This window comes from Phoenix dactylifera, chromosome 2 (assembly GCF_009389715.1).
Source record: "Phoenix dactylifera cultivar Barhee BC4 chromosome 2, palm_55x_up_171113_PBpolish2nd_filt_p, whole genome shotgun sequence".
Classification (NCBI taxonomy): Eukaryota; Viridiplantae; Streptophyta; class Magnoliopsida; order Arecales; family Arecaceae; genus Phoenix; species Phoenix dactylifera.
In genome coordinates, this window is record NC_052393.1 from 18,604,873 (window position 1) to 18,624,484 (window position 19,612).

At 36.8% G+C, this 19,612-nt stretch overlaps 1 protein-coding gene across 5 annotated transcripts; it reads right to left on the bottom strand.

Annotated features, from left to right (window-relative positions):
- Window positions 1–672: 672 nt before the first annotated feature.
- LOC113463517 lies at window positions 673–18,695 on the bottom strand. Of its 5 annotated transcripts, none has more exons than XM_039123585.1 (6): window positions 18,348–18,675; window positions 16,968–17,139; window positions 4,497–6,262; window positions 4,237–4,354; window positions 3,998–4,149; window positions 673–1,308 (listed from the first exon to the last, which is right to left on the bottom strand). In XM_039123585.1, exons 2-4 carry the CDS (start codon window positions 17,023–17,025, stop codon window positions 4,271–4,273), a joined length of 1,908 nt encoding a protein of 635 aa, XP_038979513.1. In that variant the 5' UTR covers window positions 17,026–17,139; window positions 18,348–18,675; the 3' UTR covers window positions 673–1,308; window positions 3,998–4,149; window positions 4,237–4,270. The 5 variants fall into 5 exon arrangements, with proteins under 5 accessions (XP_038979513.1, XP_038979512.1, XP_038979516.1 ...); XM_039123584.1 differs by having other exon boundaries at window positions 4,237–4,357; window positions 18,348–18,671; XM_039123588.1 differs by lacking the exon at window positions 16,968–17,139 and adding an exon at window positions 12,179–12,229 and having other exon boundaries at window positions 4,237–4,357; window positions 18,348–18,670.
- Window positions 18,696–19,612: the final 917 nt, after the last annotated feature.

The following is a 19,612-nucleotide window of genomic DNA, read 5'->3' on the forward strand; positions in this document are numbered from 1 at the left end:
AATATTTATACAGAAACAAAAAACTCAAATAATATTTTCGGACTAACGTTTTTGGATGAAACCTTGAATTGTTACAAATGGTATTATAGCAGATCCAACCCATAATCTAAACTAGGAGACATTACAGCACAGATCTATTGGGATCAACCACGAACCAATTATAATGCTTATGATTAGATTTGAAAAAATTTGAATTCTTAACAATGATGAATACATCATAACTCAAACGAAAAAAATATGTAAATATCCTTGCAATCATATGTTTAGTACCACATCGATTACTTGCTAGATAAATATTGAATACTTATCTAGAATTAAAAAATTTAAATAATAACTTCGGCACAATGACTGTCGCTTCAGGCACTATAATCTCTTCTATCATTGTTGATGCTGTTATTGGATACTGGAGCTTTTTCTTTTCCTTTTTTTTTTTTTTCTTTTCATGGCCTCTATTTTGCCATGAAAGCTCGAAGCCAGTAATATAAACTTCAGTTTATCTTAAAGGATGAAATTTCAACTTATTTCTGATTAAATACTGCCTCTTTCGAAACTTCTGAGAAGACCATTTGTGCAGCATCGCTTAAAAATGGACCTGTAGAGTACAACGGGTGATAAGAGACTTCCACGCAATGCTTATAATATTGATGCTTGTTCTGCAAAGAGAGAGAAATCTAAAGACGGTAAAGCAGAGACAGAATAATATAGAGATTTACACACTTCCATTTGCTGCCTACATCCATATACGGAGACAAACAGAGGAAGATTCACTAGCGGCGGAGAGAATTTGAGAAGAGAACCACCAGTGCAGAAGCCCTCAAACTCACCACCACTCGAAAACCCTGAAGTACAAAGATGTCATCTTGAAATCTATAAGGCGGATGAAACATATACATCACCAGTCATGCCAGCGAAGTCTAGGAGGCTCACATCATATACATCAATAGCTATCTGATTTGTTTTTTGCAACCATAAGAACTGAAACAGCACAATTTTGGCTGACATGGTGGATGAATGTATAACTCTACTCCAAGTACACTGCATCACCGAATAAGCTACTTGCCTGTCTGCAACATGCACTTAAACATGACCAACCCTAATCTCCAGTTCAAGGAAATAAGGGCAAAGCCCAAGAAAGCAGACCTACCATTCACATTTTTCCTTTGCTTCCGGTGCCATTTTCCAAGTGACATACATCTTACAGAACCCGCTGGGGTTAACAACATCTACAGGCTCATTAAAACCTAAACCTAGACTTCTGGAGTACCATACTTCCAAGGTCTTCTCCCTGTACTACATTTTATTGGCAGCCTGCACCAGAGAAGAAAATCCGAACATTTAAAATGGTACCTATTGCAACTGAAATTGTATCAGGAAAAAAAATAATAATAAAAGAGAATAGCAATAGACATTTAAAACGAATTTTGAAAGACATTTTTCCCTGGTGTAATGATCTATAACAATTACAACAAATACAACTCTCGTTGTTGATCACAATGTGCACTCTTAGTCATGATCTAGACTAAAGAACTGACAGTTGGATCTTAACTAAGATCCTGTACCATAGAACATCTATATATAAAATGCTTTTAAGCCAAAAAAGTCAAATGATTACAAGGTTTTCCTAACACTGCATTGAGTGCTCATTCTAGAGGTTCCTTTTCCTTTTTTAGACCTGCTGAATTCTCGTTAATATTTGTTTTAATGCATAGGTTAGTGATTCTGCTATATAGCCCAGCATGTATTTTCCATTTTTGCTTTTCAATACAATGATCCATTGATCCTACCAGAGTTGAGCAATAATCCTACCAATAGGATCTGTACCATCAAATGTTAAATGCACGGACCAAAACCTAACTGTCCACACCTATAATTCTCATTTCTTTTTTTTCTTTTTTGTTTTGTGCGCATGTGTGTATAAGCGTGTGTGCATGCACTTCACCTGTTAGAGAGTGAGAAAGGTGGGGTGGCACACTGCCACACCCTATAGAAATTACTGAGGTTCGAGTGCTTGGGAGTGAACCAGCCAACACAAAGCCAGAGCCTCCTCCTTTTAGGACAGGTATAATCATGATTTAGAATATTTAAAATTTTGAAGGCCAGAAATTAAACATTTTGAATGCTATTGCCAATGCATGGAGTGGCCACAAAATGGATGCTTTTCAGTATCATCATAAATATTTTATTAGATTTTGGTTATCCAGTTCTAGCATAGCTGTCCAGTATGTGCTCTAACGTGTAAATCACAACCCAAAGTTACATTCTGAATTTGCAGGGTCTACCATACATCAGCCACCAGTGCTCCATTGTTACAATAGTGTACGATTCCCACTCAACACAGTGAAGACGGTAGTGTGTAGATACTAACAACCTTTTAATCTCAAATTAATGATGGATTAAAGAAAGTATTGCTGTGAAACAAGCATTTCATGATGTGGGAGTTTGTAAATAATTGGCTGATGTGGAAGATATGTTGCAGATTAAGGTCATCCTGGTGAAGTTATCAATAAAGAACATTAGATTGCTTGCAATCTAGACAACATTTTAGTCGCCATAATCAGACGAAAACGAGTATCCAGAATAATATTTCATCAAGGTCTTCGAAAGTGTAAAAGTTGTGATGTGGCATTCTACTCCGCACCACATGAAAAAAGAAAAAAGAAAACAAGAGTTAATTGGTCTTCTACAATGCAAAATGAACATCTGAGGATGATATGGTAACCACCAGTGTGCAATCATCTGTAGCATCACCAATTATATTAGCATTAGCATACAATAGGGGCCCAAGCAAAGAGAGCAAGGAATCAGCTGGCAAGGGGACGCACGCTGGCGATGCCATGATGAATCTTGTTTAAACATCAAAGAACAGCAATGTACTATAGCAGTTGAAGCAATGCAACCATGGAGGTATATTCTGTTCAAAGGAATCAAGGATAGGCCAAAACTACTCAACCACTAACAATCATCTAAAAGCCAAGAACAAGACCTCATGCAATGTGTAAATGATACAGATCAAATAAAATGAAGGGGCAAAAGAAGTCCAACATGCCAAATTAAGGTGAAGCAAAGTCTGATACATCAAACTCAGGTGAACAAACTCAGGATTATAAAAAAACCCCAAAAGAATGAGCCTGGTTGATTTGATTTTGATTTGGGTGGAAAAAGCACAAAAAACTATTTGAAAAATCAGAAGAGCTGAATCCAAAATCCTTTAAGAAAATGGACACGATGCAGTGCCAAAAAGCAATTTAAGGATAGAAAGCTGAGGTCTGACAAGTAGAGACAAGGCAGCCAGTTCAAAGTGATTAGGGAAGTACGTGAAAAAAACTAAAACAAAAAATAACAGATGTTTCATTGTTAAATGATCTTGTTTGTTCGGTCCCGAAAAAAACAATTTCCAACACCAAAAGCCTTCAGAAATTAGACCCTGAATTTGAATATAAGATTCATTAAATTCCAGCATCTGTCAAGTAATCAATAACAATCAGATTGTCAAACACTCAGTGAATATGATGGCAAGCAGAAAAAACAATGCAGGTGCTTCAATCCGTCATGAAGTTGGTCTGGTATTTTTCAAAGCTCTTATGCAAAGCTGAATAAGGTCTGAAATGCAATGTTACACGGAGAAAAAGAAGCAAAATGTATCATGGTGATTGAAACACTGAAATACCAATAATACAAAAACAATATGGATAGCTCATGCTAAAAATGGTGTTTGATAAATAACAATAAAATTATAAAATAAGCATCATCTACCTAGGACCTCATCTAAGTTCAAACTACTACAAGACCTTCATGAAGGGCTTCTAAAAGGATATATTCATTTGATTGTTCCTTCACAAATTTGTGATTTCTGGTATAACTGGATGCCTTCGAGATGTAAACTCTTTTATCACATGAATATAGACAAGACTAGATTTCAACATGATGGTAGCTGACCTTAACAGGAAAAAAATGGAATGTTATATAGATTGAAAGTGACAAAATTAACTGTGTTTACCTTTATACATTAGTGAAGATGCTCACAGTGCAAAACTAACCGCAATAGCCCACAAGCTTGATCAATTGATCTCTGTGTGAAACAATACAAAGACCAATAGTAGGCTGCCATATTAGCTTTCATTGACATAAGCTGCACTACCATTAATTTACCTGCAAAAGCATTTGATACATTGTTCAGATGAATAGCCAACTTAATATACACATGTATGAAGATGATATAGCTATAGTTGACATTACATTTACAGGTGTACCATCTGCTGTACATGCTGAATCACTGTAAGTCATGCTGCTGCATCAGCTCATTAATCGGTTCATCGGAAATTGCATTTATTGCTTCATTAGGAACTATACTCACCTGCTGTGATTTTGAAAAAAACAAAACAAGAAATACATCAATCAGGAAGCTCTTAACAATAAGAATGAAGTTAATGGTAAGCAGTTTTGAAATTCTTTAAAAGTTCAACCAAAGCAACGTTCCCAACAGTTTCAACATAAACCTGCTTTGTTGGACAACTCCGACTGGTATGATCACTAGGCAGCTTGCAAGCATTGCACAATCTCAACTTCCGAGAAGGCCTCTCATAACTTGCCTTGGATGGAGAATTTGAAGTATGTGTTCTTGTTCTGGATTGTTGATTAAGATGCACAGAACTTTCAACCTCGCAATACTGGTTATTATTGTCCTCTAGATTACCTCCACAGACATCTGTTCCAAGTCTGGGAACTACTCCAGAGTTCCTTTTAATAGCTGCAACCTTTTTAACAGCCTCTTGTAAAGCACGCATAGCCACATTGTAAACATCAGGAGATGCTGCTCCAGCTTCTGCATATTTCATGGCTTCACGACACAAATTGTTGTACCGTAGCGTTGGAGATTCCCGATCAGCATGGTTCAGTTCAATCTGGTTTTTTTTCTTTGAATTACCAGAAGAATGCTTTCGTTTCTGCAATTTGCGTAATTTCCTTAGAGACCCCAGTGAGTGATTATGATCTTTTTCAAATTTTGAAACAATCCATTTCCCACAATTGTTCTTCTTTACCATGAGCATCGCTTTGCAACCTACCCTTGTGGCTTCTCGAGGCCTTTTAATCTTACCATCACTACCTACATCTTTCTTCACATAGAATCCTTCTTTGGAGCACACAAATAGCCGAGATATGATTGACTTGTCACGCTTTGAGCGATAGTATGTACTCACACGCATATTAAAGCCAACACGCCTAGAGTATGCAAAATAAAATAACTTTGCAGCCTCTTCAGACTCAAATTCCATACCTTCATATGGTTCTGTTATTGCTTCTCCTTCATGTGCGACTAAGACCCTCTCAATTTTGACCATCTCATCATCCTCAGCCTCAGAGCATTCGTCATCTAATGCTGTTCTTGGAGCCAGAGCATGATTATGGTGTTTTACCAACTTTGAAACAATCCATTTTCCAGAATCTCGCTTTTTCACCATAATCATTGCCTTGCAGCCAACCCTTGTAACAGCTCTAGGCCGCTGAAGTCTTTCTTCAGCACTCTCATCTTTCTTTGCACGAAAGCCTTCTTTTGAACAGACAATTAACCGAGAAATAATTGAGTTATCACGTTTTGATCGATAGTACGAGCTAACACGTGCTCTAAATCCTACCCGCCTAGCATATTCTTTGTAGAATACTTGAGCCTCCTGCTCCGATTCAAACTCCATACCTACACATGGTTCAAGATGAGGATCCCCTTCAGGTGGAACAACCACTATTTCATTAGCATTACCCACAAACCCACCATGGGCATTAGTTTCATTTCCACTTGGATTTTCTATCACTTCATCATTCTCACGCACATAAGGATCATAATCCAACATCACCACTTTACCTTGTGTGCCAAGTACATGATTATGGATCTTTTCGAACTTCGATACAACCCATTTTCCTGAGCTTTGCTTCTTTACCATAATCATAGCTCTACAACCCACTCTAGTTATCATGCGAGGTCGTTTAGTCCTGCCTTCATTATTTGCATCTTTTGTTGAACGAAAACCCTCTCTCGAACATACAAGTTGCCGTGAGATGATTGTTTTGTCACGCTTTGAACGGATGAATGAGCTGACACGTGCTTTAAATCCCATCTGAGTGGCATATGCAATATAGAATGCCTTGGCAGCCTCTTCAGAATCAAACTCCATGCCTTCATAAGGTTCTAGTATTGGCTCAAACAAATCTCTTGCAACAGAATTGTCTATCATATCCTCTACATCACCGATACGAGGTTCCACATCAACTGGCACAAGACATTTAATAATTAGACAGCAAGTAGAAATTTTCTGATAATATAGTTATTTAAAAAAGATTTTGATGATATAAAAGCAACAGAATCAAAGAGAACTATAATTATGCGGTCAGCTAAAAACTGATAACTATTGACAATTATAACAAAAGTTAATATTTCAGTATACAAAATCTTACAATAAAGCATATGATAAATTGAAATTTAGAAGAAAATAAATTTTACCTCAGAACTATCATTTATAAATGCATAAACACATAGAAGTCACAGTAAGATATCTAAAATTGCCAATAAAAAACTCAGAAGAATCAAGAAATTTTATGGTTCATGTATCAGACACCTCTTTAACTATAAAAAGTTGACCAATTATGGTTGTACAAGTACTTTGATACGAAATATTAAGTGCAGAAAACTAAATAAAATGATATAAACCAATATCATAATTAAAAGGTCCCCATCACTTATTGATACTTTGCTAGGCATGTCAAGCATTTGTTGCCAGGCATAGAGACATGAAACGTACAGCACATATTGATAACCCATGACCACGGTTTAAAGACTCAGCTTTGGTAGAAGCCGTTGAGTTTTGGGAATTTCAATTCAGGTTTTAGAATTTTGGTCAAAAAAAAATCAGAAGAGAATTTGGAAAACTGAATGAAAAATAGAAGGGAAATTTTTTTAAAAAGAAATCAACAAAACATATATCGAGTAAGTCTTGAGTACATTGTCCTTTTTGCAATCTTTTGACATGCGGTTTTGGTAATACAAATACCAAGGCAAGTAAAATATTAAAGAACAAACATAAAGTGACTTGCTACAAATATGAACTTGATAAGATGATTACAATAATATCATGCACCAAAATATATGTCACAACGAAAACAATTAGATAAATGTCATTCAATGTTTACAATATTTGAACTCAGATCTCCCAAATCCAATTCAATATCTAGGTAATCCACTCTCCAGGGGCCTTGATCTAGTCCACAGACCCCTTTCTTCTTTTCACCCTCAAAATATCTCTTAAAACCCCTAAAAATCCATTAAAATTGAAAAGAACAAGTAGATATTCTCTTCTTTTTTTTTTTTGAAACCTAACAACCAAATGCTTCCAATGTCTCGACAAAGTCAAAAAAAACCCAATTCTAATATAATGGAAATGTTTCTCTCAAGATTGGCGGGACGACAAGGGCCACCATCCTAGTGACAAGATGGGGTGAGTCGAGAAATGTACTAGGACAGGATGGGAAATTCATAGTCCCAAGCAAGGTCCGCCGTACCGGTACCGGTCGGCGTACCGGTGGCGGCCCGGACCGGTACAAAATCGGTCCCGTACCGGTGGCGTACCGGTCCGTACCAGTCCGAACCGGTCCGTACCGGTGGCGTACCGGTCCGTACCGGTGGCGTACCGGTCCGTACCGGTGGCGTACCGGTCCTTCAACAATAAATTACCGATACCAGATTTTACGCTGATCCGGTACCGGTCCCAGGCCGGACCGGTACGTACCGGCCCGTACCGGCCGGTACGGACCGGTACGTACCGGCCCGTACCGGCCGGTACGGACCGGTACGGCAGACCATGGTCCCAAGTATGAGCACATAGGGCAGCCCCTTCTCTAGAAAAACTCAAATGGCCTTGTCACAGTATTTAAAACCTTGGCTTCACTGATGCCAAATCAATCACTCAAGAGTTAGCAACCCTCTTTTTAACTCAAAAATAAGCAGCATAATGACTGAAATACAACACCAGTCATCAAAGTTTTCCTCAAGTAATAAAGAAATGACCCCAAAATGAAACTGCATATCCAGAAATTAGTTGAAGTTAAAAGTCATCACTGGTCTGTAAATTAAAACCCCACAGAAAAGGCCAAAATCATACTGAAACCAACCAGACCAAGCATGCATTGCAGTACTAGGTAAACACTAGCAGGAAAATGAAAAGACTTATACAGCTTTGAAAAAACTCTAGCGACTTCTTTTTCAATTATAAACAATGGATTGTCCACTGCGATATATAGAAAATGATCGTTTTGAATATGCTTTATGAAGTGAAATATCACAATAATTTTTTTATACATGTATAAGCAGTATCTACCGAGCCGATTGAACCGGTGTACCAGTGGGCTCCAATGTTGGTTCGGTACCGGTTGGGACCGGTGACGAACCGGAACAACCAAAAAAAAAAAGTCGACGCGCGCGCATCTACGTTTTAGTGCCACTCCGTGGCATTAATTGCCCCACACGGTCCCGCGTGGGCTCGCTGCCTTGCACGGGTCCCCGCGTGCAGGCGAGGGAAAACCGTGTGAGCGCTGGGAATCGCGTGGGATCAAGACTCCTGCGCATGGAATCACGCGCGGGACAAGCGATCCCCGCTCGCGGGCGCGTTGCCCCGCAAACGAAAATATATTTTTTTTCTTTTCTTTTTTTCCTTCCCTTATTCTTCCCCTCTCCTCCTCTTCTTTCTTCCCCTCTCTCCTCTCTTCTCCTCTCTTTCCCCCCTTCTCCCGCGAGCAAGGAAGGAACCGTCGAAAGGGCCGCGCGTGCGTCAGGGTGCTCAGGAGGGGGTTGGCCGGAGGTACGTCGAACCGTCTTCTTCTTCTTTTCCTCTTCTCTTCTTTTTTCTCTTTCTCTTCTTCTTCCTCTTCTTCTTCCTCTTCTTTCTTCTTCCCCGCTCGGTTCCAGCCCTGAACCGCTTTATGTGGTTGTACCGTACTGGTGGGAGTCGATACCGATACAGTATGTGCTGAACCGGCCGGCCGGTACGGGCCGGTTCAGCAAACCTTGTGTATAAGTAATGAGAAACAAAAAAATATCTCTTACATATCCACCTAGTTGATCGACTCTTTTAGAAATGATAGAACAAAAAATGTCTTTGAATACGACAATATATAAATATATATAATATATAAATATCTCTTTAGAAAGTAAACAAATAAACACCTAATAGTGTTCAGTGATTGCTGTACAGTACAAAGCAACACGCACACACTATTACCATGTCAGTCTGTCAACAAGTTATATTGCAGCACTATGTAAACAGTACCAGGAAAAATAAAGCAATATATACAGTTTATTCCCTTTCCTTTAAAAAAAAATCCTTAACTTGGAGATTGTGCTATACTTATTCTCAAATCCTTGTTTATACAATATTGTATGTCTGTAATCTCTCACATTCTTACCTAATGATTCATTGCCAAATCTCAGATTCGAGGGATATAAATATGAGATATTTTTATTTTCCCTACTACTACTTTATTTTAATATACCGTTTGTGCAATATTATCCTCAACATCCTCAGGTTCTTATGAGCAGAAGGAAACTTTTCTAAAATTTTCTTTTGCATATGGAAAAATAAGCTAGAAAAGATGCAAGAAAAAACTGGAAGCTACTTTTCCTTCCTCATGTTTAACATCCCATCACAAATCATTTAATAGTCACTGCTATTAAAAGAAAATTTTGAGTGTGACACTACACGATAGCAATATGTGGTCTTTTTTCTTTTGAAAAAAAATAAGTTGCCTAAATTCATGTGATACTGACACTTCTCCAAAAAAGCATAATTATTAAACACATTCATTGCCCTATATTAATAAAAAAAACAAAATCAATGTAACAATAGAATAGCATTATCACATGGTGAATTAATACCACATTGTTAAACAAATGTTGCCGTACCTTATCTGTTCATTATGGGCTTATAACTCATGCTCGCACATGTGTGCATACTCTCTCTCTCTCTCTGTCTCTCTCTCTCTCTCTCTCTCACACACACACACACACAGAGATTTATTATGGTAGAGGGCATATATAACATGGACAGGTTTATTATATGGTTTATAAAACATGTAACTGTTATAAAGGCAATCTACAGAATCAAGATAACTTACTTCTTTAACTTGTGACTGCTAATTTTGTAGTGTTTAACCAAGCAACAACAGAAAATAGTGGATGATCACAACTTTAAAAGGTGACCAGCTAACCTTAGGTACTGATAACCGCAGAACGAGCAATGAATCCCCAACGACAAACGAACCTAGGGGCGGGGCTCCTGAAGAAGCACTTTTTTTCATTTCTCGATGACCTTTCAAGGAAAAAGTCATGACACCGCATTTTCCCACTCTCTCATCTGTCTCATAGATGACTGAAAGCAGAAAGCCTTCCACTGGCAGGCGATCGTGTTTTTCAAAAAAAGTCTCAATGCCATCTGATGGGCAAAAGCCATTCCGTTTGTTTCGAAAATCGTCAAACTCGAACAACGCCAATTGAGTAGTTCCCCACTGGGGTAATTGGGAATAAGAGAACCTAGACGATAGGATTTATTTTCAATTTTTAGGGTTTTATTTTCTGTTTCATCCTATTTCAAATTGGGTTGTGGTAAGTTCATATCTTTCTGGGATTTAGTTGGCTGAGATTAGGTTTATGAATTATTGCAGGAGTCAAATATGGTCCTAACTTGTTCTTTACAATTAATCTATTTCCTTTTTAAAAAGCCCTAACAGGGCTAGGAAATTTGACCAGCAAGGCTATTAAAAGGGACATTTAAGCAGCTGGGAAAAAGCGATTCTGTGAAATTTTTATTTTAAGAATTAAAATGGTTGCAGGTCTTCTTTCTCTTTTCTTTCTTCTCCACCTATTGTTTTTCTTTTCTCCTCACTTCTCTTCTACCTTAAATTTCTGAATTACAGTGATAGAATTTCAATTCTAACGAACATATTTCTCTGAAAGTTCTGAATATTAAAACAGAGATGTTATTCCCTACATCAGAACCAAATCAGTTGCTTTCCCATTCCTTTTATAGCCTCCAAATGAGCGTCATGGCTACATCACTAACCACCTAGGGGGCACCAATACAAGAGCCAGTCACCTAGAATGTGCCCAAGCAACTTGCTGATGCCTAACTGGCCAAGGAGGGTCATACAAGTGGATTATGATTCTCTATGTCTTTCGCATCGGTGCCCAGATACTTCATTTATAACCTACCAGATTCATTAGTTCTTGACTAGTTTATTCCTAGCTTTGCATTTGGTTAACTGTCATTTGGTGAAGTTGCTTGTTGCACTAACCTACAAGAATCATTGAGCATCCCTTAGAGAAGTATGTAATTTATTAATTAATGAGACATCCTACACTAACATAGGTCCTCAATTCTATGTATGTGCCCTTTCTAGTTTGTTCATTCTCTTTTAATTTCCTTATAATTTTCTAGTTCTTTCATATTTATAAATTTTAATTGTTTTTAAAGTGTTTTTTACCACAACCTCCCAAGGCACCTGCATTCAAAACCTACCCAAAACCTAAGCATTATGCAATCCCTTAGCCACCTGCGTATCCTGATTACCTTAGAAACCTTGATGATATAGTACATTGAAAAGTAGAGTTAACATACAATTGCATGAAGTAAATTATTAAGAAGACGTATGCCGATATATACTTATAAGAGAGATAGAAGATAGAAGACATGAAGTGCTAAAGTTTCATAGCATGGACCAGTTATAGCATAAGAGGAACCGATAATACATTCCATAAATATAGAAATACAATTTACATCACGCGTTGTTCATCCACAACCCAATATCATATCTATTTCATGCTTGACTGAAAACTACCATACTAGTCAAACTCAGGAAACTAAAGAAGTTGCTCCAAACAAATTTAAGATGCCAAGGATGGGCAAACTAAACGCTACTCCAACCTAACCATTTTAAATATCATTACAGATATAAGTATTTTTTTCATTCCAGTATAAATATGTCTCGAAGTTGCCCACTAATTTTTCAGGATTGTAAGCTAGATGTGGTTAGAAGTCTGACTTAACACAGTTCTCTGTTTTTGCATGTATCTAGTCGTTACTAGGATGAAAATAAGTTCAGAAAACAATGTGACTAAGAAGTGGAAGCAAGAAATGCTTACTTTAGAAGATATGATCAACAGCTTTATATTTTGGAAGCATGCCCCGAATTTCTGAAATTGGAAGCGGAATCAAAACTATTTGGAATAATCACACAAAAATCCTGAACTAGTCAAACTCAGGAAACTAAAGAAGTTGCTCCAAACAAATTTAAGATGCCAAGGATGGGCAAACTAAAGGCTACTCCAACCTAACCATTTTAAATATCATTACAGATATGAGTATTTTTTTTCATTCCAGTATAAATATGTCTCGAAGTTGCCCACTAAAATTTTACAGGATTGTAGGCCGGATGTGGTTACAAGTCTGACTTAACACAGTTCTCTGTTTTTGCATGTATCTAGTCGTTACTAGCATGAAAATAAGTTCAGAAAACAATGTGACTAAGAAGTGGAAGCAAGAAATGCTTACTTTAGAAGATATGATCAACAGCTTTATATTTTGGAAGCATGCACCGAACTTCTGAAATTGGAAGCGGAATCAAAACTATTTGGAATAATCACACAAAAATCCTGAACTATTTGGGGGTTTTCAATTTCCACCTGAACTTTAATTTAGTGCAACCAGGTCATCGAAGTTTTAAATTCGTTCAATTCAGACCTTGGCTATGAATTCCATCTGGTTGACGTGATGGAATTGTCACATAATATCATGTGACCAACTTATATTGCAGAAGAGGATGATGCCTCATGTGACATCATGTGATAATTCCGTCACAGCACCCAAACAAAATTCATAGCCAGGGTCCAAATTGAATGAATTTAAAAGTTTTGCACTAAATTAAAGTTCAGGAGGAAATTGAAAACCCCCAAATAGTTCAGGGTTTTTTGTGTGATTTTTCCAGACTATTTTGGGAGAAGCTAGTATTTTGATAACTATAGTCACTAAACGGATTTAATGGTCAGTTTTCTAATATAGAGAAGAATTGACTGCACAGCTGTTGATTTTGGATTCTTATAGTTCTCATCAGAATGTTTTATCTGTACATGCTTGCATGCAGACCCTCGGGACAACTGATTGATTGCTTTCTTCTATTAAATCAGAGCTTCCTTATAATTTATGTAAAGAGTTTCCAAATGTTTATGTCAGGAATGATTGAAAGCTGTTTTCCACAAGACAGATCAAGGAAGTTCTAGAGTCAATATGGTTGTCACATTGGAAAATAAAGCCATATTGAGCAACGACCATCCTTGGCTTTATTACTTTTATATTTGCAGTCTATCCAAAAAGAAAAGCTTGGAGGCAAAATTCGGCACCTTCGTTCAATGAGATAGCAGAAGAAAACCTTATTATCCTATTTCTGAACTTTCAATGCCTGCTTTCTTTTTTTTTTTTTTTTAACTCCTCTGACTGAAACCTAGAACATACTCAATATCTGCCTTCTTAAAAAGTTGAAGCCAACATATGACCTGATCATGTGATGATTAGAATTGTTCTGATTTTCATTCCGCCATGATACCCATCACATATGTGATTTCATATGCAGCCAAATACAACAGATATTTAAAGTGAAATTACAGAAGTATTAACATAGATCACACTATTTACAAATAAGGGTCACCAGAAGTGCCAATCCAAATCCAGGCGAAAGGCAGGTTTATGTTGTAATTGTAGAAAATAAACTAAAAAGGAAATGAATTATAAAAACTTTTCATAAAGAAAGTAACAAAATGATTGTGACGTGTTAGGAGATATCCTAAGGATAAGACTACCAACATTCCCATGTTCACATGCCCTTGATATCAAAGAATTTTTCCTTCTTTATTCCTTTTTCTTAGCAAACTGTTAGCACCCAAAAATCTTGAACACCATCTCATAACAGGTGTTCTCTTCAAACAGCTTTTGTAAAGCCAGATTTTAATCTAAACAGGCTGTTCCTATGGCACAAGCACGGGAGTTGGATGCCCCACTAAGAATATAGTATCTAAGAAATGCATCCCAAAGGCCAATATGAAGTTCAAAGGAATACTTATTTTATTCCCAATCAAACAACATTTTCCTACACTAAGATATTTATTGTAGAGAAAACATGATTAGAAGGGATCGTCGATAAAATAACATGCATTCTTTTAGTGGAAGGATGTTTTAATATACATAGCAGATACATATATGCAATGTTACAGGGACAAATGACAGGTATCAAGTATGCAATTGCCTGTTAGAATCCGACACAGAAATCTTCCAAAACTCGGTAATGGGGATATTGTCTGTATCTTATATTTCTACGTATAAATATGCATTGATTTATGCATATAATAAATAAGAGGCTATACCTATTCTCCTTGAATTCACAAACTCTGATAAAATGATTGTTATTTTTCATGTTAGTCTTGATAAATTTCGCATATAAGAGCCAAAACTGGACATGTAATGATGATATCATTGTGATTTGATGATATAAAATGTCAAGAAGTGTTACGAAGTTTCTAAGTGTCCAAGTGTCTGACCCATGAAAACAATCCACAATTTGGAATGTCTAGGGAAAACTACAATATTATATAGATATATTCATACGTAGATGCATGCATGCATGCATACATATAGGTAGGTTGGTAGAGATATAATGTATGTATGTACGTATGTATGTATGTATATAGACATATAGGCATATATTCACATATCCAAGAATTGAGAACCAGATCCATCTTGATCCATACTAGCCATAATAAGCTGGACAGATACCAGGTCCTAGGATGCATCCAACACCTAGGTTTCTCCAAAATAGGTTGCCCTACTCTATCCTAGCTAGGACTGACCAAAACTGCTGTGTTTTGACACTTGAAATAGCCTAGCATCCCGAGTGCCAATTTTTTATTTGTTTTTGTTTCTTTTACTTTTTTCCCTATTTGTTCTTGCTTTCAAGACTGTCCTGGGGTTGTGACAAGCTGACATCAGATTGCGATGAGCCCCAGTACCGAGATTTAAACCCTGCATGCATCTATGGTAGATTATATATCTGTATACATGATTTACATGTTTCATATAGCAGCAACACCTTAATATAACATGAAACATAACTCCATTACTATTCTGCATCCACACATAAATCGCATAGATAGGCATCATTTGTAGATAAATGCAGAAATCTGGGCCACAAAAAGTTCTTAATCCTGCTTGCTTCATGTAAACAAATGGCAAGAGGGACAGCCATATCACAATTGGCTTTTCAATTTAGAAAAAAATTTAGTATGATACAATCTGGAGAGTATGTCAATGAATGTGGAGAGGCCTTCCCCTTGTATATTAGGCCCTCATGACAATACTAATTAAGGCGATTTGGAATATTTGGCATCAGAGAAATCAGATTTTAGACAGGTTCAATGTACTCTTTTATTTAATCAGGAATATCCATTGAGTATTTAATTAGGAACATCCAAATTCTGTGGCCACCATTTATTAAATCTTGAATAAAAAAAAATTGTTAAAAAAATTGAGTATGCTTTCCACCCAAATGCCCTAAACCATCTACCTTGTGATCAATTTCTTATCTTCTCTCTCAAAATCTCAATCATACCTCTCAGCCATGGTAAAATTAAGGAAGTAAAGACTAACTCGATTGGATGCATTATCAAAAGCAATCACTCCAAAATTTTCATCTCCGCAGAGAAATGCATAAGTAAATGGTTTTTTGGGCTCCCACTTTCACAAATAACAGTATTTCTGGTCCCCGGAACCTTCTTCATATATAATTCTTTTCAGAGAACATCATCGTGCTTCCCAGTTTTGGGATCCAAGCCTCATCTGAAGGTATTTCCCATGGCACATATCCTTGTGAAAACTCAGAAGATTCATCAACAGTGCCTCCAGTATCCCTAAGTCAACCTCCATGTAATGGGAGAAAAATTTTAGAAACACTATATCCAAGCCCAAATTTTCAACCATACCTATAATTCAAGTCCCACCATGACAGATTTATATCCCTGAACATTTTATCCCCAAAAACATAAATACCCTTCAAATAGTTTTAAACTGTCCTCCCATTTCCCATCAAATCTCCAAAGCCACTTGGAAACTCGAGACTTGAACCATAAACTTGCTTGTCAATACTATAAAACCATCAATTTGAAGACATACAACAAAATACTGTTTCTATGCTTAGTCAGCAACTTTCAAAAGAAGATCCTTTTCTGCTCGCATCCTCATCTATTAAAACTTTATTTATTTAGTCTTAAGGCTCCATCATGTCATATGGTTGACTACCATTAACAAGATCAGGTGTTAAACTTCACGACCTATTTAATTGTGTTTCTAAAATGACAGTAATGTAAGAAAAATTGCTTGGATTCATAGGGGTACGCAAAGAGTTCACTTTTATTGGCTTTGGACACCTTTTTTTCAACACCTTTCTTACAGGTAGTCGCTTGGGCTGGGAACTGTTTGTATGGTAGATAAGCCATAGATGACCAAAATAGACACTTCATAGAAACCGAAGCATACACATATGCATGGACAAAAATGATGCAAAAAAAACAGAAACACATGCATAACACATGCATATATTTTAAACCTTTTTCACTATAATTGACAAATGAATGCTGATAAAGGAGTTAGGAATATTGGACTGGACATAAATATCAAATTAAGTTATAAGATTTTAAACTTTAATTTTGATCTAGAAGCCATAAAGCCATGTTTGGTTCAGAATAGTTTAACCCTGGTTATGTCAATTGGTCGAACAAATTGAGGCAAAGATGGAAGGATAAAGCAAAAGACAATTCACTCTACCAATTCTAATAAATAGTTTTATCCAAGTTAGGTGGAATAAGTAAGTAGAAAGTACTTTTCCAATACCCTGCTTTTGGCCCTCTAGCAAATCCTTTAATCCATAGAGGAAATGGGCATTTGGCATGATAAAGAGAAATAACAGGTCTTATTTCAATTTATTCAGCATACTCCCTGAACCAAAAGTCCCAAAAGGTCTGTCGGTCAAAATCCTGGATTCAAGCAGCCTCCAGCATATTCCCTGAACCAAAAGGCCCAATACCTTAAAGGATCTTTATTATCAATAAACTAAGACAACAAGAATAACTTATTATTTCTATAACCAGTTCTTAGTTTTGAATGGATGATCAATTGTCAAAAAATACTCTCGAAACATATAAATCGTTCATGCATCGAGACATGCCAGAATGTCATGTTACATATCAAAATGCAGAAGTTAGCAAAAAATTAATGGAATGGCTTTGTAATAAGTTGCCTTGGGCAAGAGGCTACATACATTGCCTGAGGTTACCCAGATTAGGGCTTTGCTAAGGTAACCCAGTTTTACCAATTTTCCCTATACTAAACTACTTGCTAAATGCTAATTTAACATGGGGGGGGGGGGAAAAAGAGGTCACTCATAAATTGCACATTGTTAAACAAATGCTGAAGTGCCAAGTGGGTATGTGTATATATATGCATTGACGTACATGGTTCCTTGCTCATGTGTTTTTCGTATAATAAGTAAAGCAAGATGACAGTTTCTTTTTTTCTTCCCCAAAATCGCAATGCAACTCCATTTCAAGTTTTTAGTTTAATCTTAGTCACAAACTAAATCATAAAAATGAAAGCAAACTTTTCGATTTTACATAAGAAGCGCAAAATTAACTCAACCACCAAAAGCAATAACAAACTTCTTCCCAATCTTATTAATAGAATTGACAAATGCACTAAACAAAAGCAACTAAACCAAAATAAAAAATTAACTTTTGAAGAAAGCAGGCTAGTTATACATCTTTGCAATGCTTTGGATGCATTGTAGCAGCATAGACATTCTTCCAAGACAAACATCTAACGTGATGAATTAACCTAGAAGTTCCAACAACCTCTGCTCTTTTTTTGCCGCAAGCTTTTCACTTTGGATATCCATAAGAAGACAAATTTCAGATAAAACGAGCTTTTCATTAAGATATAAAAAAATAAAAATATAAATAGATGCTATTCCAAATTTTCTTTCTAAGAGGGGCATAAGACCAAAGGATGGCTACTTTTCTAATCTAATATCCTCAGTTCCTCCCTAAAACTTTATCCATCAATCAAACAAAGAGTTATTGGAACTATACAAAGAACTGATACTACAGACCCAAAAAAGTCAAATGACAGGCACTTAATCATTTCTAACGTCCCGCCAAGAAAAGAGGCAACGCAAGAAACTTATCGAGAATCAAGAAGATTGAGATTAAAACGAACCTGGAGAAATGATCATAGGCGTCGAAAACATGAAGCCCTCCATCGCTCCCACAAACCCTAGGTTCGAGATCTCGCGGCTGATTAGCTGCAAAGTTCGCAACTGAGACGGAGATTGACGAAGCTACGGGGAGAAAATTAGGGTTTTGGTTCGAAACCCAGGGAGCTCTAGGGTTACTGGCATCCGGATTGTCGCTGGGGAGTTGGACATGAGAAAATTTTACCGGGGGGAGAGAGAGGGAGAGAGAACGAGAGCAAAAGGGGTCTCCAGCGCACAATAAGGCCCCTTTGGCTAGCGTGAGCTTCAGTTATCCTGTGCACATGCTGCGGTTGCTCGGCATCTAAGTTAAGCGGTCTCGCGAGTGATTTTGTTAAGGTAAAAGCATGAAACTAGAGCTCGGTGATTGGAAGCCACATGATAGGCTGAATGAATGGCTGTGATTTTTTAAATGAACATAATAATTTATTAAATAGAGTTATGTCGCTTTACAAAAGTAGAGTCACATTTTTTTTTTTTGGTTTTTTAACAATGCATGCTCACACAGCTCAAACGTGACTACAGCCAACACAGTCGAAAAAAAGAAGATAGCGTAGAGATGGAGGGGCAGCTAGTCTAGAAAATCTTTTCAGAGTGTTAAGCAACAAAAAAAAATGATCCAATCTGCAGCTTTGTTCGTCTTTAAATACATATGAACGTCCTAAAAGGCGTCGCAATCTTCCGTCAGCCTACGAATATCACAAAGCACCAGATGTCCATCCTCCAACCACCCTCATCCTCACAATTTTTCTAGCCGCCACAAACAGCCGCCTAGACGGTTATTATCTTTTTCAACTTAATTTATTAATTTATTAAATAGAGTTGCACTTTTTTTATAAAATAGGGTCATAATTTTGCTGATCCCCACTAATACTGATATTGGTTATAGAAAATTATTACAATTTATTATAAAAAATTTCCACTTATTTCCTATCATCAGTACAAATTGTTATTAGCTATACAACAAGTAAATGTGTGCTATCTAAGATTTTCCTATGCAAAAAAAAAAAGAAGAACCAAATTAGCTAAGCCTTGTGTCCAATTTATTGTAGGAAATTTCAATTTATTAACCTGTGTTAATATGATGAGTGAGATTTTGTCATAGAAAATTCCTCCAATCAGGAAATATCACAAATTTCTATTAAAGTAACAAATGAGCCTTGCTCTGTATATGATTTTTCTAGAACAATCCAAACTCACCTAATTACTAGGGTCTGCATGAATTTGTTAA